Consider the following 23,270-nt stretch of genomic DNA (forward strand, 5'->3'; position numbering starts at 1 on the left):
TTTTTTTTAGTTTCCATATATATGTGTTAGCATATGGTATTTGTTTGTCTCTTTCTGACTTACTTCACTCTGTATGACAGACTCTAGGTCCATCCACCTCACTACAAATAACTCAATTTCATTTCTTTTCATGGCTGAGTAATATTCCATTTTATATATGTGCCACATCTTCTTTATCCATTCAACTGTCAATGGACACTTAGGTTGCTTCCATGACCTGGCTATTGTAAATAGAGCTGCAATGAATATTGTGGTACATGACTCTTTTTGAATTTTGGTTTTCTCAGGGTATATGCCCAGTAGTGGGATTGCTGGGTCATATGGTAGTTCTATTTTTAGTTTTTTAAGAACCTCCATGCTGTTCTCCATAGTGGCTGTATCAATTTACATTCCCACCAACAGTGCAAAAGGGTTCCCTTTTCTCCACACCCTCTCCAGCAGTTATTGTTTGTAAATTTTTGATGACAGCCATTCTGACTGGTATGAGGTGATACCTCATTGTAGTTTTGATTTGCATTTCTCTAATGATTAGTGATGTTGAGCATCTTTTCATGTGTTTGTTGGCAGTCTGTATATCTTCTTTGGAGAAATGTCTATTTAGGTCTTCTGCCCAATTTTGGATTGGGTTGTTTGTTTTTTTGATACTGAGCTGCATGAGCTGCTTGTGTATTTTGGAGATAAATCTTTTGTCAGTTGCTTTGTTTGCAAATATTTTCTCCCATTCTGAGGGTTGTCTTTTCATCTTGTTTATGGTTTCCTTTGCTGTGCAAGAGCTTTTAAGTTTCATTAGGTCCCATTTGTTTATTTTTGTTTTTATTTCCATTACTCTAGGAGTTGGGTCAAAAAGGATCTTGCTGTGATTTATGTCAAAGAGTGTTCTTCCTGTGTCTTCCTCTAAGAGTTTGATAGTGCCTGGCCTTACATTTAGGTCTTTAATCCATTTTGAGTTTATTTTTGTGTATGGTGTTAGGAAGTGTTCTAATTTCATTCTTTTACATGTAGCTGTCCAGTTTTCCCAGCACCACTTATTGAAGAGGCTGTCTTTTCTCCATTGTATATTCTTGCCTCTTTTATCAAAGATAAGGTGACCATATGTGCGTGGGTTTGTCTCTGGACTTTCTATCCTGTTCCATTGATCTATATTTCTGTTTTTGTGCCAGTACCATGCTGTCTTGATTACTGTAGCTTTGTAGTATAGTCTGAAGTCACAATTCAAACATTCTTAAAAGCTGTTGAAATGTCTCATTCTAGGATGTACACCCTTAATGCACGCGGTTTCTGGACGTCAAGTGGACACAGTGAAGCTGCTGTTGAAGATGGGAGCCAATATTAACATGCAGGACGCTTATGGCCGCACAAGTCTATGCCTGGCAACCTATCTGGTACCAACTGTGTCTGTGGTGGCTGTCAAAGAGTGGGGTGGACTAAATGTGTTGTTATGGGGCCCCACTTGCAGAAGAGTGTTCTTAGATTTGTGCAGCTGGCCAACAGAAATAGAACTTAAAAGTTTTGCTTTAATAATGTCCAACATTTATATAATGACTTAGAGTTGGTTTCATGGATTGAAGTCATTTTGGATCTTCCTAACAATCCTCTAAGTTATAGGTGATATTGCCATGAGAGAAATATTCTTTTCCATCTTAATTGCATCAGAATTTCCCTTGGGGCATTTCTCAGCACAGTTGGTACTCCTTCTAAGAATGCCCTCTGTTAATACCCTCAGTGGGTGGTAACACTTGAAGCTGCAGTTAACCTCTTTGGGGTAGAATTAGTTGAGTGGAAGCTGAAGGATGAGCAAAGTAGAGAACAATGAGAACTGGGAAGAGTGGTGGGTAGGGAGTAGGGGAGAAATACCAGTCTCTTAAGGACAACACCAAGCATAGGATTCAACCCACAATCAGTGCCTAACTTAAAAATTACATAGAGCCAGTCCTCAACACGAGATTTCAGTCTGGCATTTCCCAATATTAGCACAAGCTTGGTAAAGCCTTACTGAAAATCTTCAAACCTCTCTCCTCTCAAATCTTCCCTGTAATCCTTTCAGGAGACTCCAGGGCTATCTTGAGTCCAAGTCAAACAAGTCCTCCTTGTTGCCACACGAAGGTCATCATTCTCCCTCCTCTCCAACGTGGCTCCTGCAAATCTTCATCATAGCCACTGTTGCTGCCGATGCAGCTTCTTGCATTTGCTGTTGCTGCCCATTGACAGTGGTGGATTCACCCACGGTGTCCTGAAGCTGCCCTGGACAAGTAGAACACTTCCCTTCCCCAAACACTACACCTTCCTGCTTGCAATAAAGCATTGCCCAGTCCTCACAGAGATTTTCTTTAGACACTACTCTTTCATTTCTTATTTGCATGCCCTCTTTCTCTAGGACTCACACATGAAACTGGGAAGAATTTTTCGAAGTGTTGGGGTGCTTGTTTCAAATGTGGGTTCCTGGATTACACCCTAGACCTCCTGAGTCAGACACTCTGGGAGTAGGGCAGGGGTTATGGGTGGAGAGAGAAGTGCCTGCACGTTAAACAAATCTCCCCAACAATTTTTATGCCCATTCAAGTTTGAAACACACTGATCTGTGAGTACTAGGTGAAGTCCAGTGTCTCAGACAGACTTATGATGGCCTTTCCAGTCCTCCTCCCTTCTGGCACATGCCCTAATAACTGCTCTTGCTGTAGGGATTTTTGGTGTCTGAGATGAGGATCAGGGGATGGAGGAAGGGAATAGAGATGGTTTCTAAATTTAACTGCCAATAGCATACAGAATAGAGTGAAACCAAGCTACACTTCTTTCAAAATTCTAAAATTCAAAATTTCAAATTTCTTGGGCTAGGTAGCACTTAAGGGACTGGGAAGAAGTTCTCCTCTAGATCACAGTGAACAGTGAGCCTAGCGAGGTGCCACCGTTGCATACAACTCTTTCTAGGAGCGCATTCTAAGGAGCTGCATAGAGAAGTACGCCGGCATGACCGCATGGGCATTACCCTCTTACTGTTGACCCCACCTCTGTCTGGCAGCCCAAAGCAGGGCCCCTCACTGGCTCTCCTGAGGATCCCTGGGAAGGTGAGAGTAGGTGGTATCTTAGTGATTACACAGTGAAGCCCACCACTCCCTCTGGCAATGTTTGTATTCAAGTATTAAAGAGGAACTAGGCAAAGGGAACACTCAGAAACTGTCTCAGTCACAGCTTCAAGCTCAGTATACAAATAAACTTACCATAGATGTGTGATCCTAGGCAAGTTTCTTCACCTCCTTATGCCTCTTCCTCATTTGTAAAATGTAGTAAAAATAATACCCTAAGTTTATCACTGTTGAAGGAGAACCACATGCAGAATCACCCAGAACATAGTAGGTCCAAAACATATTTGTTGGTTCTGAATAGTGACCATGGGTTTCAGATGAAGTCAATGGTTTTCTGATTTCTTTTCTGAAGAAGAGAAAGAAAACCACATACACCCATAGTTCCAGGAAATGTTGCAAAATGATAAAAATGTTTCAAACCCTTCCACATCAGAAGATTTGTTTTTCAAAAACTGTAAAACTTTGGCCACTCAAAAATTTGGCAACTCTGAAATTTGTCCAGCATGCCTTTCTTTTGGGTCTCCTGGCCATATTTTTCCCTTTTAATCAGAAAACTTGATGACGGGCATTAGGAACTAAAACCAGATTTAATACATTAGTAAACTATGAAAATTATTTGCTTCTACTTAAGACAGATATTATTGGTCAGTTCTACAAAGCCACATTCAATTTTAGAACCTATGAATTTTAATGTGCTTTTGTAGAAAGATTTTTTTTGCAGACTTTTCAGAACCAAAATGTCTTTTCTGATGATTATCTTTTTTTCTCCATGCATTTAGTAACATTTTTATTGCTTCCAGTACTGCATGGGAAAATCTTCAGTAATATTTCTCTTGTTACTGGGTAATCTTGAGGCTTAACTATACAAGAATGGAAGAAGGCAGGAAAAAATAGAGCTTTATTATGTTATTCTTCATAATAATAACTTCAGTTACTCATAAGTTATTATTATACTCATATACTTCATATAAGTATACTTATATACTTCATTTACTTATAAGTTTACTTTTAATTAGGTGAGTAACCCAAATGATTCTGGATGAATGTAGGAGGTGTTCTCCTTGGCATGTGAGCCAAACTCAGTTATCAGCAGGGTTGGGTCAGTTACTTAAAGTATTAACAAACAGAAAGGGAGGACTAGCCTGCAGTTATATTTTCCCTTTGAAATAGGAGAGACAGTGGGAAATGACCCAGCTGTAAGTGCTAACCAAGGAGGGACAAGCATCAGATGTGGCAATATCAGGTCTCAATCTGGTGAATTAGTAGACAACAGGGAGTTCAAAGGAAGTTTCTTGGGGAATTCATAGGGGGATAAAACACAACAATGGGGAGCCCTTAGAGGGTGCTGGTGACAGCCCCATATTCAGCAGCAGAAAGATCAGTCAACAGGGTGGCAGGGTCCCAGCCATTGGAGTAGGGCTTAGTTTAGAATTCCAGGCATCAGGAAGGGGACTGACTAGAATAAGCAAGATATTATCTTTGTGGTTACTAGAAAAAGAACTTGGAAAAGAGGACGAAGGACCATTTATCAGATATAGATGAATTGAGGCATCGAGTGGAGGCTGTGACTCAAGAATGACATAGGAGCCCAGTTTTGGAATTGGACAGTGACATCCAGGTCAGACCATTGACGAGCATGATTTGGAGCTAAGCCCATAGAATAAGGGTCTAGAGCTGATTAATCACCCCCATCACATTGCCACATTTGGCTCTAGGAACTGGGTATAAAAGTGGAATGCCAGCAAGTGGCCCTAGAAATGGGGAGGCAGACGCAGAAGAGTCTAGGAATCAGTCTGCATCTTACAGGGTAAAGGTCTCAGAAGACTCAGGAATCCACACCTCAAGACCTTCAGCCCTCTGTTGTCTAAATGGGAGTTATGGTCCTTAACCAACCACTTCTGGTCCAGTAGAACATGTTTTTAGCCAAACCAAAGAAGAAAGGGAAAGAAAACTGGAGAAAGTTTGTTGGACTCTGTTACTGTGTTATGCGAGATTGTGTTATATAACGATGCTCTTGCTTTTCCAGGGTTGGCTGGAAGGCTGTGTGAGTCTACTAAGAAATGGTGCCAAGCACAATATCCCTGATAAAAATGGCCGTCTGCCACTGCACGCTGCCACCGCTGAGCCCGATGTGAGGTACGTAGCCAGGTTCACACGACGCTCAAGTTGGGAGGCACCCAACTTGGATTAGAAGGTCACTAATACAATCCATGTGGCAAATAAAAACAAAATCCATCCATTTTTTTGGTATTTGCAGCAGACAGGACCCCATCTCAGTGAATCAAAATATCCTGGAACAATCTCAACTCTAGTCTCAATCCCAATTTTATTTCGATAAAACCCTTTTCTCCTAGTCTCTGATTTAAGAAGAAATGCTGTTTGTCATCATCTGAATTTCTTATATTCATTCATTCAATTAATCAGTCAATTATTAACTCAATAACTATTTATTGAGTGCTTATTATGAACCAACCACCGCTCTAGGCCCTAGAGTTCCCCAGTGGGCAAGCCAGTGTCTCTGACCTCACAGAGCTTACTTTCTAGTGCAGGAGTTAAGTGGCACACTAGTAAACAAATAAATAGGGTAATTTCAAATAGTGACGAGTGTTGTGATGGAAACCAAACAGGGTAAGGGAAGGTTAATGTATGAACCCAGAGTCATGCCAACATTTATGGGCTGAAAGGAGGCAAAGACCCAGCAAAGGAGACTGAGACAGGGGGACCAGTGGGTGAGAAGGCAAACCAGAAGTGTGAGCTGCTGGAGACCATGCAAAGAAAGCCCTCAAGTAGTTGGATGATTGAGGTCACCTTTTTGTAAGACGATTGAGCAACAAAGGAAAGAGCTTTGCCCAGACCAAGTGTAGCTACCCCGGGCCTCTGTATCCAAGTGGCCTGGGTCCCCAGTCTTTCGAAAGCCCCTCCTGGCAGCTTGATGACAGCACACTTCCCACTGTGGAATCAGCAAGGTTCTGTTCCAGGCACTTCCTGAACCTCTGCTGACAGAGCAGGCCTCTGACAGGAACTTCACACTCCCCAGAGCTAGGCTGCAGGCCAGCAGCACGGTGGATGCATTCTGCTGCCTCCTTCAGACCCTGTGTTCAGAAGTAAACTGAAGCCATGCGGGGGTTGAGGAGACCAAGGCCCCTTCCAGGTTGAGAGGTAATAGGATTTCTTCATTTCAGTCTGTTTACACTAAAGTTAAAGGACTTGGGAAATTCCAGGACTATTCCCAACCAAGCCTTGCCTCTTATTATCATTGGATCATATCCAGGAATAATAGAAAACTAGGATTTACTCAAAGCCCAACAAAACAAGGAAGTTTAGAGAAGAAACAGCAATCCCAGAGCTAACAATCAGTAGACATCATAAAAGGATGACTACCTTTTGATGAAAAAAGAGTGACTTTTCTAGACAACCCACAAAAATACTTAGTCACAAAATCATACTGTCTTCCCAAGAGTAATCTTTAGAAAATACATTTTAAACGTACCTTTTAAGACTCCTCTGCCCCAATTTACTCCACTTAGATGATTTTTACCTGCCTCACTCAGAGTAGTCATTTCAAAATCTACCTGATTCTGGAAAATGAACACCTGCTTTAGTTATGGTAATCATAGCTGTTGTAACAAATAAAACCCAAAGCGTCAGCGTTTTAACATAATAAAAGTTTAGTCCAATATATGTTTCCTGGATGGGGGCAGGGAGCCTCCCCTCCACAGGTAATTCAGGGATGCAAGCTTGTGGCTTCATCATCTCCTAGCATCACAGAATCCTTTTTGTTTGGCCTGCAGATAGGGTAAGAGGAGCTTAGATAAGCCTTACTTATTTCTTTAAAATCTCAGCCTGTGAATGACACAGTTCACTTCTGCTCACATTCCATTAATAAGGATGAGTCATTTGGCCATAAAGAGCGGTGGGGAATATAGTCCCTGACCAAGAAACCACCTTCTGGTGATGATTCCAATCCAAGAAAGGGGGACAAGAATTTTGGTGAAAACCTGGCTCTGCCATTAAACCATTGCACCTGCGGGGTGAACTAAGCCTTGGCAGTCAGAATCACACTCAGGATCAATTTAGTCAATAGATTTGGCTCATCATCTGAAATCACTACAATAATATATTAAAAACTAAGTGTACTTCCTCTTTTGTGGACTTAATTTCTTCTTATGCCCAGCAGTGCCCCTAGACTCTCTAGGATTTACATTACATCACTATAACTGAGATAACACAGAGCTGTGGCTTCCCCTTCTCATGAAATTGTCCCAAATGACCCAGTCACCACCTTAGGAAGAGCTGAAGCCAGAAAAATAAACATCCTCTGTGTGCTGATTATATAGTTTTATTGTCCTAAATGGACAGTTAGCTGATTCTGGAAGATAAAATCTGCTTTTGTTATGGTAATGCTAGCTGCTGTAACTAGTAAAACCGAAAGGTTAAGATTAAATATTCCAAAACCAAAATTATCATACCTGTTAAATGTTCTCCGAAAATGAATTGGGTTAAACCTTAACAACTGTCGACTGAAAAAAAAAAAAAAGCACAACGTGAGAGTTGTGAGTTAAGTTTTATTTGGGGCAAAATGAGGAGTTATAGCCCAGGAGAGAGCATTTCAGATAGCTCTGAGCAACTGCTGCAAAGGGGTAGGGGGAAGGTCAGTATATATGTGATTTTAGTGAAGGGGGACGTGCAGTCCAGCACACAGTTTTGCAGAAGGTTGCTGCTGGTCACGAGGAGCAGACGTCACCATGAAAGATTTTAGTGCTTTTCTAGATATGAGGAGATGCAAGAATTGGGCTCATAAAATCTTCTCCTGAAAATATCTAACTATCTGAAGGCCTGTTCTGCCAGTTTTTCCCACAGCACAGAGTGCCTCATTCCTGATCTCCACCCTGAACTCCTTTCAGGGGGTGTTGAAGGTCAGCAGTCTCAGCAGCTTGTGATTTCACCCTTGTAGGGATAGATGGCAAGTGCCAACCTTTAGTTTGACACAAACCCATGTAGCAAATCAACTGGCTTTGTTACCTAGAGAACATTTCAAAACTAGCTTGATTGAAAGGATTCCTTATGGAATTACATTGCTTAAAATTAGATATTTTATCATTGTTTTACTGAGAAATTTTATGGCCGTGGCAGAGTTTGATAACATCATAATTAAATCCTTCAAGCCAAAACTAACCGCACCGGAGAAGTTGGACTTCAGTTGCCCATTTGCTTGTGTGTCTGCACGAACTCAGAATCGTTTTCTGAGAAAAAAAGTTCTTGGTCTGTCTTATGGGCACTTTCTAATCCTAAAATCATAACGCAGAAGGGAGTGACCTTCCATTAGGCCTTGCATACCTGTTTGACTATTTAATTTTCCTAAGTGAATACAACTTTAGGCCAGCTTGTCTGACCATTAAAGCATATAGGTCTGTAGTTACAAAAAGGATGACGATGACAAACAGCACTCATTGTTTATCATGTTCTGAGCAAAGTTCTTAGTGCTTTCCACATACTATCTCATCTAATCTTTACCACACCTCTATGTGATAGGTAATATTTCTATCCCCATTTTATAGATGAGAAAACTAAGGCATCAAGAAGAAAACTAATTGCATACAGCATGTGTGAAGATAAGTACCCTGCCCAATGGGTCTGCTGTGCTCCTGGAGTCCACTGCTGTGGACTTGTTGAATTTACTTTAATGGCCACATTTTATCATTAAGCCCTCAGTCTACACTGAGAGGCCTTATAAGAAACAGCCATACAAAACTCCTTACTGTCTGATTGTCAGGACATTTTTTTTTTGTTACAGTGTCCAAAAATATCTTTTCTGAAAAACCACAAGAAAAATTTCTACTAAAGGAGGAATTCCTGTGCTTCTCCTGATAAATTATTTTTTATTTTTACTATGTGGACACTGTGACTTATGATCATGTTTCTCTCTTTGCATATTTAGAAAACTCAAAGCCCAATTTGTGTCTCACCTCTGGCATGCACATAGGACCATAATTATGTGTTCTTTATCCTGCCCTCATTTTCTCTTTGCCTAGTGTTTTCGCCTGTGATCTTGTTTTACTATATGTATCTGAAAACCACCTAAATTCCTGTTTTTGGATTGAGGTAAAGGGTGGCCAGGAGTGCCAGCTCAGGAGTCAGACTGACTGAGTATGAATCTGGCTCCGCATCTTACAGACCACATTATCCTGGGCAAGTTAACATGTCAAGGTTCAGCTAGCTTTCTTTTCTAGAAAGTAGGAATAATATAGTACTTACCTCATAGGTAAGTAGGCAAAAGTAAATGAGAAAATATGTGGAAAGCACTGAACACTGTTAATTGTCCATGTTCAGTAAGTGTTAGTGGTGATGATGAGGGTGATGATATCGATGAAGATGATGATGGAAGATAGAAATAAAGTACCGTAGATCAGCACTAAAGAATGAAACCCTGCTACGGCCACCCACCAGCTCTCACCCTGGCCTTCTTCACCTTAGCACACACAGGTCCACAAAAAATATATCTGCACACACAGGTGCATGCCCACACAGTCCTGCGCCCACTGACATGAGCACACGTTTACTGCGAAGGTCATCAGGGTATGAACAGCGCTCCCATTTGTATTAACCTTGGGACATTGTAGAGCATTGCAAGATTTTAGAACCCAATGAACATTAGACTCAACCCTTCAGTGTACATGCATCTATATTTTTCCTCTAATCATAAGCATATGTACCAGCCACTTTGTGGCCTTGTACTCAGGTATTCATACTCCTCCTAAAATCCACTAACTCCTATATTTCCAAACAGCACACTCCTTCCACTCGGTGCTTGCTGGAGACTACTTAGAGTGAAGTCTCAAACTGAAGCTGCTTATAAACAAGCCAAGGGGACACTTCAGTTAGCCCTTTGCCTCCAGAGAAATTTTGGTTCTCTGATGGAAACAACTCACTAGCAAACCAACCAGTGGCAATATACAGCCTTAGCTAAGCTACATCTCTGTGGGAAATCTAAGCTGCTGCCGGGATGAAGGACCTATAATTAAGAACACGAAGGCAAGCTGGATGTACAAAAGCAAAGGAGCACAGGTTTCATCTCACGAGTCCCCTTCCTGCTTTGAATGCTCTGCTTCTCAGCAGGTCCGAGTTTTCTCCCTTTCAGCTCCCCATTGCTTTTCTTGCTTCCTTGGCTGGGACATTCAGAGGGCGTCCATGTGAAAGAGGGGGCATGATCATTAAGACAGAGCTCCAAAGAGCACGCAGTTGTGTTTGTACAACACTGCGCATGCTAGAGTTGCAAGGCGAGCAGCGATTTCCTCTGAAAGCAGCCACAGGGCTCTCTGAAAGTCTTTTTTATGGTCTCCATGGTTACCAGCAGATTTTTTTTTTCCTGGCAGAGTGCCAGCAGCTCTGCCTCTTTTCATTGCTCTTGACTACAGCCAGAGGGAGGAAGGAAATCATTTCTTTGGGGTCCTATTCTCTAGTTTCCAGGTGATGCATTCTAACCTGCAGTGGATGTTTCAGGCAGCTTCAGGGACAGGAGAGCAGATGACTGGCTTGGGGACCCTTTTTCCCAGCCATCCCTGCGCTGAGCCCCCTCCAGGACTGTGAGCCCAAGGGGCCAGCAAAACAGAGAAGCTCAAGGAGACAACCCTCCCCCCTTTCCTGGATACATCTAGCTGAGCTCTCTCTGGCCTACCAATCACCTAATGGCAATCACGGGACCCCAGAATATAAAGGGTAGGAGCCTTTTAAGAAATTAATCATTATATAGAATTTATTATAGTATGTAAAGTCCATGTTAAGTGCTTTATATGCTTTGACCCATTTAAAGTTACAACAAATCTTTAAGAAGTAGGGTTGTTATGTTTATTTTACAGATAAGAAAATGTAGGCACTGAGAGTTTTATGCCTTGTCCAAGGTCTGGCTGATTGGTAGGGAGCAGGGCTTCTAATAGAGGCAGTCTGGCTCCAGCCTCTGTGCTCTTATCACTCACCACTCTGCCTGTCTGGGAAAGTTCCTGCTGGGGACCTGTGCCTGCTGTCCTGGCAGCTGGGATGAGGTGAGCCTTATGCTGTGGCCTGGAGATCTGAGAGCAGAGTTTTAGCTGGTGCTAATAGGAAATTGGGCTGGGGGGTCATGGGAGAAATACTCCTGGGTCACCTTAGCACAAAACAGGAGCTCTGAGAAAACAAAACTAAGAGGTCTGCAAGTCCGCTGTTAATTAAGACAGATGTGGGACAAGTATCTTGCAGATGACCTCTGAACCACGGAACGGGATAGAAGCACAAGGCTGGAAAGCAGACACCTGGTTTCTAGTCCAGGCTGGACAACTAGGGCAACGTGTGATGGCCTTGGCAAGTAGTGTAGTGCATCAGGTCATTTGCTCTCATAAAATGAGAGAAAGAGAGAGAGAGAATACTCATCTGTAAATTTGTACCAGCTTTAAAGATCGATGAGTCTCGGTGACCTAGGAGTCAAATGGAGGCAAGCAGTATAGATTGGCATATGTCACTCAGGGTCGTGACAGGGGAGACATGAAATAGTAAGAGAGATGACCAAGAAAGTTTAATGAAAGACTATTTGAAATTAACCGGCAAGAGATGGTGACAGTCTGCCACCCCCACGCCCCTCCAAAAGCAGGAAAATGTTCCTCCCCTAGGCCACAAGAGGTGAGGAAGGAAGCTGTTACTGGAAACCTGCTGAGAGCTGGGCGGTAGTTGTAGTGTAGGAGAGGGGCCACCTGGCAGGAGCCAAGGCCTTTAGTAGAGGAAAAAAATCATTGTCAGAAAGGAAAGTGGCTTCTCTCCTTCCTCCTGCTGGTTCTCCCACTGACCAATCCCAGTGGGAGGTCAGAGGGCAAGGGACCTGGATGATGAATTATTGGAGGTCAGCCTCAGAGTAGGACACTGCAGGGCAGAGACTGGGTCTGAGAGACAAACAGAGGACTATCCAGCACAGGGCTCACCCTGTGACCCTTGGAGGCTCACCCAGGATGTGAAAAGAGGTCTTGATCTCCCCACCCCCATTCTCATCTGGTTAGAGCCAACTTCCCCCAATGTGATCACGCTGCTCTAGAGGAGCCCCAGAAGATCCTGTCCGACTACAGCTGATCTCCGTCTGCTCAGGGTTAGCCGAGGATAACCAGATTGGACCACCACTGACCTCTGCTCACTCTCACTCTCCCTCCCCCAGCACTTTGGACCACATGTGCCTAAGAGATTAGACAATGGCCACTAATGAGAGAGAGAGGGGAAAGAGAGAGAGAGAAAGAGAGAGAAAGGAAAGGGAAGGGAAGAGAAGAGTAGAGGGCAGGGTAGGGGAGGAGAGGAGAGAGAGAGAGAGAGAAGGAAAGAAAGAAAGAAGAAAGATAGTCACCCGTTACCCTCCCCCCCATAAAGCAGCTATAAGGGAAAATATAAAAAATAGCATTAACCAAAATACAGTTATTTTTGTAGCATCTTCCCACCTGACGGAGAAATTCTAGAATTCAGAAAGGATAAAGAGATGTGCTGTTTACAGTCATAGACACTGTTCCTTTAAAATCTGTGTACTAGGAGTTTTACACCTGTTATGTTATTTAACCCTCACCACCACCACCGCTGTTATTATCCTTGTTAGTGAGGATACAGAAGCTCAGCGAGGTCATGCAGTGGTGAGGCCAGAATTAAATCACAGCAGTATCCTGGCTCCCCAAAAAACAGTGATAAGACTAGATGTAAAACCTAGGCTTCTTGGTTATATTCCCCCCACTGAAGAAGTCCACCCCCATTTAAGTTCTCTTTGTAACACAGTATGATCAATCCCTCTGATTAATATTAAGCAATTTACTACTTAGGACTTTAGATGTCATCTCAGCTGAGAGACAGTGAAAATCTGATTCAGGAGGAGGCTAAGCCATCTTATTTTTCAAATAACTGTTCCAAAGTAATTGCCGAATGTTTTCATTGTCTGCCCATAGACAATCCTTTATCATCTCGGTGAGTATATTAGTTTGCTGGGGTGACTGCAACAAAATACCACAGGCTGGATGGCTTAAACAGCAGAAATTTATTTTTTCACAGTTCTGAAGGCTGCTGCTGGAAGGCCAACATCAAGGTGCCAGCAGGGTTGGTTTCCTCTGAGACTCTCTCCTTGGCTTGCAGATTGCCATCCTCTTGCTGCCTCTTCACATGGTCTTTCCACTGTAAGGGTGTGCCTCTGGTGTCACTCTGTTTGTCCTAATCTCCTCTTTTTATGAGAACACCAGTCAAATGGGATTGAGGCCCGCTGTAATCCTTCATTTTAACTTAATTACCTCTTTAAAGGCTCTATCTCCAAATATAGTCACATTCTAAGGCATTGGGGGGTTAGAGCTTCAACATATAGATTTGGGAGGGACACAGTTCCTTCTATAACAATGAGTATCCATTGATTTATTCACTCAGCACCTTTCTCAGTGGTTTCCAAATCTGATTGTTTACCAGAATTTTCTGAACAGCTTATTTAAATGGTAGAAGCTATGCTTCTCTCCAGACCTCCTGCGTCAGAAACCTTGAATATACAGCCCAGGTAAAAAAAAATCTCCCCAGGGAATTCTGAGATGGAGCCAGGGTTAAAACTTCTAGGGTTAAGTATTCTAGAAATAACACTTACTGTGTTCTAGGCATGCTCTAAATGCTGTATGCATATTAACTCATTTAATCCTCACACTGATCTATAAGGTAGGCACTTTTTGTTACCCCCATTTTATAGATGAGGATGCATAGGCACAGAGAGGTGAAGTTACTTGCCTGTGGTCACAGAGCTGGTCAGTGACAGGACTAGGATGTGAACCCAGGTAGTCTGGCTCCAGAGTCTGGGCTCCTAACCACTGTCCTCAACTGCTTCTCTCCCACATATGGAGTACTGACCTCAGTCAACCAAGTATTGGGCCCAAGTGGGATAAGAACTTGAACTTGAGAATCATTGGCAGTTGTTTCACACTGTTAACTGCCATTGCATGCTTAGGTATTTGTGCGTTTTAGAAAGAATAAGCGGAAGTTGTAAATGCTGACTGCCTCCAGTACATTTAGAAGGCATGACACGTGTACCTAGTGGTGAAGCAATTTGAAAGCACTCTGTAAGTTTATGGAAAATGAATAAAAAGTAAGCACTGGAGGACTTTGCTTCTTAGAGTGAACGCAAAGGGATACCGTTCTGGTGAGTAATAAGTGTGAGGATTCGCTTCCTCCGTTCTCTTTGGCTGCTCCAGAAGCACTAAGCCAGAGAGGAGGTGGGAGAAGAGATAGAAGTCTTCCTCCTACCTGCCTTCTTGTGCCTTCTTACCTATCACACTGGCTTTTTTTCCGTGGATCTTTCCCCTAGTAAATGCAAAGGGCATATGGTCATTTGGAGGCCTTCAGCAGACTGTATTTCTAACGTCATGTTCGCATTCAGACTCTGCTCTTTTAAGCCACTTCTGTTTTTCTTTACAGGCTCCTAACAGTCCTGCTACAACAGTCAAGCCTCAACGAGATTAATCAGCAGGACAGTGAGGTGAGCCTGCCCTCTCAAGGAACAGTTGGCATTGTGCATGTTAGGGTGGGAATAAGGGCCTTTCTGAACCACAGTGCTTCCTCTCTTAAAGGTGCAAGGAAGGGGTGGAGCAGTTCTGTGTTCCTACCCTGAGAGGGAAGCCTGTGTCTCCGCTATTAATTCAGGAAGAAATGTATCCCTCTGTGGGTGTGGGTAGCTTTTAATAGGGAAGGATTTATTGCATTAAGTTATTTAAGCATTTATCATACCACTGAAATTTTATAATTTCCCTTTGGACATTGAGAAATAAATATTGCTCTTTCCTGTCTTCTCAAGTACCAGAAACTTCGATGGCTGCCGACGCTCTCTCTTTGAGTGAAAGATGACAGATAGATGATAATTCTAGGCTCCCTGCTCCAGAAGCCACATTATTATTATTTTTTAAATTTATTTTTGCTGTGTTGGGTCTTAGTTTCTGTGCGAGGGCTTTCTCTAGTTGTGGCAAGTGGGGGCCACTCTTCATCGCCGTGCACGGTCCTCTCACTATCACAGCCTCTCTTGTTGCGGAGCACAGGCTCCAGACGCACAGGCTCAGTAGTTGTGGCTCACGGGCCCAGTTGCTCCGCGGCATGTAGGATCCTCCCAGACCAGGGCTCAAACCCGTGTCCCCTGCATTAGCAGGCAGATTCTCAACTACTGCGCCACCAGGGAAGCCCAGAAGCCACATTATTAATGCCAATGATCACAACTGCTGTTTGCTTTACGTTGCAAGGCAATCCTGTACAAGGCTTCCAACAAGACAGCACAGCACTCCCAACTAAGTTCCTGAGGGAGGGTGGGTCAGACCAGGCAGAGCTGCCCCAAAGCAGTTGAGGGTCTTTTATCTACTTAACTCTTCTAAAAACCAGGTCTGATTTTTATTAGCCAGCCTGATGTCTTTAATAGTTTCTTAAAACTGATTTAAATACCCGATTTTTCAAGGAATTTTTTTTAAAGTAAGCTTGGTTTGACTGCACTAAGAATGTCTGATAACTTTAAGAAAGTCTGATAGCACTGAAAGTGCATATGCCTCAAGATGCCAAGTAACACTGTTTTCAAGACGACCTGGCCATAGACAACAGGATGGGAGGAAGCCCTCTAACAGGGGCGGGCCCCCTACCCCATACTTCTCCTGGGCTGGGCTCCCCATCTTTCTTGAGCCTTCTGAACAAAGGCCTCCTTCCAACGGGCTTGGCAGTAATGACCACACCAAAAAGCCCCTACATCACAGCCTGGGTCTGAGGTTGGACACCTCCCTGACTCAGTGGGCACATGCTGCTTTCACCCACCCATGTCTTCAGTGGTTTAAAGCAAAACCTCAGATGAGAGAATATTGCACTGTTATAAACTTCTGCTTTTAAAACGAGAACCAGAGATGAGCAAGTACACTCTGATCACTCTGCCCATGGTGTGAAATCCGGGAGCTTGGGGGCTTGCAGGTTATGTCAGCTGATCAAGAACTTCTAGATTTTGGGCAACTTGCCAACCACTTCTTCCACCTCCAACTCCTACCTTCACTCTCTCCACTAACTGGGACTTATTAGAAAGGGGGCAAATTCAGTCATTCACACCCTAAAGCTAAATTCCTCTTACAGACATCCAACTCTGTCCCCTCCTCAGTGGAGCTGAACATCCCCTAGCAAAGTGACAGTTCCCTATTTTTTCCCACCCTGGGAGGCCCTTGGCTGGTGGAGACAATGAATGTAGACAAAAATCTTTCTAATGGTGGTAATTGTAACACTTCTCAGATAATATGTGGTAAATATTGGAAAAGTCTCTAGTTCCTTCTCATGCAAAGCAACCTCTCAGAGAACATTCCTCCTGCTCTTACACCAGCATTCTGACCTGTTGGCATTTTTGAGCAGGAGCTTCAAAAAGGACACTTCCCCCTAACGTCGCAGCTTCCTCTTCGCACCATGTCACAGCATGTTTGAAATCCATCTGAAGCCAACTACTAAGTCTTCCCTGTGTGTTTCATTAACATATATATTGCTGGTGTGAGTCAATCCACATAAATTTGCAAGGGCTAATTTGCTCTTTGCCATTGGACAAAGGACAGTTCTGAAATGGAAAGAACACGGCCCAGGCTTTGTCATTTGTTACCTTGGAGGAGTTCCTGCATTTGGCTTCTCGGTGTTCTGAATAAGCAGTCGCTTACTGAACCCCGCCCCTCCCACAATCACTTTTCCAGTGACTTCCAAGCACAATGTAGTCTCCATCATATATGAGGGGGTAACAGTTAACAGTTAACAGTTAACACTCTACATCTGCTAAATAACAGGAAGCAAAAAACAGCAAAGGCAAAAGAAATCAGGGAAAAGGTAAGCTATTGCTGGCAGAACATTATGGTTTCCTAATGACAAGAGGAAAGAGCAAGACACAAGCCCTATATAGTGTGAATAAAATTATTTTCCAATAACTGAAGGACTCCCAAGCTTATCACAATAATGATTAAAGGTTAAATGATCAATTAATAGAAATCTAACTTCATTAAGAGACATATTAGATTGTTAACTGAAACTAAAGAATGGAGAGAGGGAGAGAGGAAGGAAAAAATCTGTTTCTAAAGCCGTCCTCTAACTGCTTACATAAAAAAACCATATCTGCCACTTTATATCAGAGAGATGAATATCACTCTAGAGGCTGTCCTGATCTGAGCTCAGTGACTTAAAACATTTCTTGTGTTGTTAGTTTTTACTTGTACAAGCAATACATGAACACATTTGCTTCTTTAAAAATTTAAATATTACAAGTAATACTAGAAGTCCATGATTACTTCCACCCCACCACCTTAGCCCCCAATTGCTATTTGATGTGTCTCTTTCCCAGTCTTTTGTCTTTTTACTCTATGTGTGTATATATATATAGACACATAGGCACTATGGAATATAACATGAAAGATATCTCATGTTATATGTTGTTCTGCAACTTTGATTTTCACTCAAGAGTATGTCTTAGAGTGTCTTGGATATGTTGATGCATATAAATCTGGCTCGTTCCTTTTAATGGCTTCATGATTCACACTATGAAAATACGTCCTTATATTTTCTGTTCCCATATGAATATTTAGGTTGTCTCCAATTTCTCACTGTCACAAACACTACTCTGAAGGGTGTTTGTATAAGCCTCCTTGAGTATTTTATATGAGCATTTCTCTAGAAGAAAAATTGTTGGGCAGTAGAGAGTGTACATGTGTGTGTGGGGGAGGGGTTCTATTTTTTTTAATTGAAATATAGTTGATTAACCATATTGTGTTAGTTTCGGGTATATAGCATAGTGATTCAGTACTTTTGCAGATTATACTCCATCATAGGTTACTACAAGAGTATAATCCCCTACGCTATGTAGTATATCCTTGTTGTGTATCTTTTTTTTTTTTACATCTTTATTGGAGTATAATTGCTTTACAATGGTGTGTTAGTTTCTGCTTTATAACAAAGTGAATCACTTATACATATACATATGTTCCCATAACTCTTCCCTCTTGCGTCTCCCTCCCTCCCACCCTGCCTATCCCACCCATCTAGGTGGTCACAAAGCACCGAGCTGATCTCCCTGTGATATGCGGCTGCTTCCCACTAGCTATCTTACGTTTGGTAGTGTATATATGTACATGCCACTCTCTTACTTTGTCACAGCTTACCCTTCCCCCTCCCCATATCCTCAAGTCCATTCTCTAGTAGGTCTGTGTCTTTATTCCCGTCTTACCCCTAGGTTCTTCATGACATTTTTTTTCCTTAGATTCCATATATATGTGTTAGCATACGGTATTTGTCTTTCTCTTTCTGACTTACTTCACTCTGTATGACAGACTCTAGGTCCATCCACCTCACTACAAATAACTCAATTTCGTTTCTTTTTATGGCTGAGTAATATTCCATTGTATATATGTGCCACATCTTTATCCATTCATCCGATGATGGACACTTAGGTTGTTTCCATCTCCTGGCTATTGTAAATAGAGCTGAAATGAACATTTTGGTACATGACTCTTTTTGAATTATGGTTTTCTCAGGGTATATGCCCAGTAGTGGGATTGCTGGTTCATATGGTAGTTCTATTTGTAGTTCTTTAAGGAACCTCCATACTGTTCTCCATAGTGGCTGTACCAATTCATATTCCCACCAGCAGTTCAAGAGTGTTCCCTTTTCTTCACACCCTCTCCAGCATTTATTGTTTCTAGACTTTTTGATGATGGCCATTCTGACCGGTGTGAGATGATATCTCATTGTAGTTTCGATTTGCATTTCTCTAATGATTAATGATGTTGAGCATTCTTACATGTGTTTGTTGGCAATCTGTATATCTTCTTTGGAGAAATGTCTATTTAGGTCTTCTGCCCATTTTTGGATTGGGTTGTTTGTTTTTTGATATTGAGCTGCATGAGCTGCTTGTAAATTTAGGAGATTAATCCTTTATCAGTTGCTTCATTTGCAAATATTTTCTCCCATTCTGAGGGTTGTCTTTTGGTCTTGTTTATGGTTTCCTTTGCTGTGCAAAAGCTTTTAAGTTTCATTAGGTCCCATTTGTTTATTTTTGTTTTTATTTCCATTTCTCTAGGAGGTGGGTCAAAAAGGATCTTGCTGTGATTTACGTCTATGTTTTCCTCTAAGAGTTTGATAGTTTCTGGCCTTACATTTAGGTCTTTAATCCATTTTGAGCTTATTTTTCTGCATGGTGTTAGGGAGTATTCAAATCTCATACTTTTACATGTACCTGTCCAGTTTTCCCAGCACTACTTATTGAAGAGGCTGTCCTTTCTCCACTGTACATTCCTACCACCTTTATCAAAGATAAGGTGACCATATGTGCATGGGTTTATCTCTGGACTTTCTATCCTGTTACATTGATCTACATTTCTGTTTTTGTGCCAGTACCATACTGTCTTGATTACTGTAGCTTTGTAGTATAGTCTGAAGTCAGGGAGCCTGAATCCTCCAGCTCCATTTTTCATTCTCAAGATTGCTTTGGCTATTCGGGGTCTTTTGTGTTTCCATACAAATTGTGAAATTTTTTGTTCTAGTTCTATGAAAAATGCCAGTGGTAGTTTGATAGGGATCGCATTGAATCTGTAGATTGCTTTGCACAGTATAGTCATTTTCACAATGTTGATTCTTCCAATCCAAGAACATGGTATATCTCTCCATCTATTTGTATCATCTTTAATTTCTTTTATCAGTGTCTTATAATTTTCTGCATACAGGTCTTTTGTCTCCTTAGGTAGGTTTATTCCTAGGTATTTTATTCTTTTTGTTGCAATGGTAAATGGAAGTGTTTTCTTGATTTCACTTTCAGATTTTTCATCATTAGTGTATAGGAATGCCACAGACATCTGTGCATTAATTTTGTACCCTACTACTTTGCCAAATTCATTGATTAGCTCTAGTAGTTTTCTGGTAGCATCTTTAGGATGCTCTATGTATAGTATCATGTCATCTGCAAACAGTGACAGCTTTACTTCTTCTCTTCCGATTTGGATTCCTTTTATTTCCTTTTCTTCTCTGATTGCTGTGGCTAAAACTTCCAAAACTGTGTTGAATAATAGTGGTGAGAGTGGGCAACCTTGTCTTGTTCCTGATCTTAGTGGAAATGCTTTCAGTTTTTAACCATTGGGGACGATGTGGGCTGTGGGTTTGTCATATATGGCCTTTATTATGTTGAGGAAAGTTCCCTCTATGCCTACTTTCTGCAGGCTTTTTATCAAAAATGGGTGTTGAATTTTGTCGAAAGCTTTCTCTGCATCTATTGAGATGATCATATGGTTTTCCTCCTTCATTTTGTTAATATGGTGTATCACATTGATTGATTTGCGTATATTGAAGAATCCTTGCATTCCTGGAATAAACCCCACTTGATCATGGTGTGTGATCCTTTCAATGTGCTGTTGGATTCTGTTTGCTAGTATTTTGTTGAGGATTTTTGCATCTATGTTCATCAGTGATATTAGCCTGTAGTTTTCTTTCTTTGTGACATCCTTGTCTGGTTTTGGTTTCAGGGTGTCCTCGTAGAATGAGTTTGGGAGTGTTCTTCCCTCTGCTATATTTTGGAAGAGTTTGAGAAGGATAGGTGTTAGCTCTTCTCTAGATGTTTTATAGAATTCGCCTGTGAAGCCGTCTGGTCCTGGGCTTATGTTTGTTGGAAGATTTTTAATCACAGTTTCAATTTCAGTGCTTGTGATTGGTCTGTTCATATTTTCTACTTCCTCCTGATTCAGTCATGGCAGGTTGTGCATTTCTAAGAATTTGCCCATTTCTTCCAGGTTGCCCATTTTATTGGCATAGAATTGCTTGTAGTAATCTCTCGTGATCTTTTGTACTTCTGCAGTGTCAGTTGTTACTTCTCCTTTTCATTTCTAATTCTATTGATTTGAGTCTTCTCCCTTTCTTTCTTCTCCCTTTCTTCTCCCTTTGCTTGTGATTGGTCTGTTCATATTTTCTATTTCTTTCTGATTCAGTCATGGCAGGTTGTGCATTTCTAAGATTTGTCCATTTCTTCCAGGTTGCCCATTTTATTGGCATAGAATTGCTTGTAGTAATCTCTCGTGATCTTTTGTATTTCTGCAGTGTCAGTTTTTACTTCTCCTTTCTCATTTCTAATTCTATTGATTTGAGTCTTCTCCCTTTCTTTCTTGATGAGTATGGCTAATGGTTTATCAATTTTGTTTATCTTCTCAAAGAACCAGCTTTTTGTTTTATTGATCTTTGCTATCGTTTCCTTCATTTATTTCTGATCTGATCTTTATGATTTCTTTCCTTCTGCTAACTTTGAGGTTTTTTTTGTCCTTCTTTCTCTAATTGCTTTAGGTGCAAGGTTAGGTTGTTTATTCGAGATGTTTCCTGTTTCTTAAGGTAGGATTGTATTGCTATAAACTTCCCTCTTAGAACTGCTTTTGCTGCATCCCATAGGTTTTGGGTTGTCATGTCTCCATTGTCATTTGTTTCTAGGTATTTTTTGATTTCCTCTTTGATTTCTTCAGTGATCACTTCGTTATTAAGTAGTGTATTGTTTAGCCTTCATGTGTTTGTATTTTTTACAGCTCTTTTCCTGTAATTGATATCTAGTCTCATAGCGTTGTGGTCGGAAAAGATAGTTGATACAATTTCAATTTTCTTAAATTTACCAAGGCTTGATTTGTAACCCAAGAAATGATCTATCCTGGAGAATGTTCCATGAGCACTTGAGAAAAATGTGTATTCTGTTGTTTTTGGATGGAATGTCCTATAAATATCAATTAAGTCCATCTTGTTTAATGTATCATTTAAAGCTTGTGTTTCCTTATTTATTTTCATTTTGGATGATGTGTCCATTGGTGAAAGTGGGATGTTAAAGTCCGCTACTATGAATGTGTTACTGTCGATTTCCCCTTTTATGGCAGTTAGTATTTGCCTTATGTATTGAGGTGCTCCTATGTCGGGTGCATAAATATTTACAATTGTTATATCTTCTTCTTGGATCAATCCCTTGATCATTATGTAGTGTCCTTCTTGTCTCTTCTAATAGTCTTTATTTTAAAGTCTATTTTGTCTGATATGAGAATTGCTACTCCAGCTTTCTTTTGGTTTCCATTTGCATGGAATATCTTTTTCCATCCCCTTACTTTCAGTCTGTATGTGTCCCTAGGTCTGAAGTGGGTCTCTTGTAGACAGCATATATATGGATCTTGTTTTTGCATCCATTCAGCCAGTCTGTGTCTTTTGGTGGGACCATTTAATCCATTTACATTTAAGGTAATTATTGATATGTATGTTCCTATTCCCATTTTCTTAATTGTTTTGGGTTTGTTATTGTAGGTCTTTTCCTTCTCTTGTGTTTCTTGCCTAGAGAAGTTCCTTTAGCATTTGTGGTAAAGCTGGTTTGGTGGTGCTGAACTCTCTCAGCTTTTGCTTGTCTGTAAAGGTTTTAATTTCTCCATCAAATCTGAATGAGATCCTTGCTGGGTAGAGTAATCTTGGCTGTAGGTTTTTCTCCTTCATCACTTTAAATATGTCCTGCCACTCCCTTCTGGCTTGCAGAGTTTCTGCTGAAAGATCAGCTGTTAACCTTATGGGGATTCCCTTGTGTGTTATTTGTTGTTTTTCCCTTGCTGCTTTTAATATGTTTTCTTTGTATTTAATTTTTGACAGTTTGATTAATATGTGTCTTGGAATATTTCTTCTTGGATTTATCCTGTATGGGATGCTCTGTGCTTCCTGGACCTGATTAACTATTTCCTTTCCCATATTAGGGAAGTTTTCAACTATAATCTCTTTAACTATTTTCTCAGTCCCTTTCTTTTTCTTTTCTTCTTCTGGAACCCCTGTAATTCGAATGTTGGTGTGTTTAATGTTGTCCCAGAGGTCTCTGAGACTGTCCTCAATTCTTTTCATTCTTTTTTCTTTATTCTGCTCTGCAGTAGTTATTTCCACTATTTTATCTTCCAGGTCACTTATCTGTTCTTCTGCCTCAGTTATTCTGCTATTGATCCCATCTAGAGTATTTTTAATTTCATTTATTGTGTTATTCATCATTGTTTGTTTGCTCTTTAGTTCTTCTAGGTCCTTGTTAAATGTTTCTTGCATTTTGTCTATGCTATTTCCAAGATTTTGGATCATCTTACTATCATTATTCTGAATTCTTTTTCAGGTAGACTGCCTATTTCCTCTTCACTTGTTAGGTCTGGTGGGTTATTATCTTGCTCC

The 23,270-nt window shown here is 41.2% G+C and overlaps 1 protein-coding gene across 1 annotated transcript in view; it reads left to right on the forward strand.

Annotated features, from left to right (window-relative positions):
• ANKRD55 (ankyrin repeat domain 55) overlaps nt 1-23,270 on the forward strand; it is a gene marked incomplete at both ends in the record, with an annotated part of 101,120 nt that overhangs the window by 36,473 nt on the left and 41,377 nt on the right. Inside the window, 3 exons of the mRNA XM_082836799.1 lie at nt 1,252-1,382; nt 5,107-5,216; nt 14,514-14,574. Coding sequence (XP_082692925.1) covers nt 1,252-1,382; nt 5,107-5,216; nt 14,514-14,574 — 302 coding nt within the window. The remainder of the gene's footprint in view (nt 1-1,251; nt 1,383-5,106; nt 5,217-14,513; nt 14,575-23,270) is intronic.

This window comes from Leucopleurus acutus, assembly GCF_964270905.1.
Source record: "Leucopleurus acutus genome assembly, chromosome: 3".
Lineage (NCBI taxonomy): Eukaryota > Metazoa > Chordata > Mammalia > Artiodactyla > Delphinidae > Leucopleurus > Leucopleurus acutus.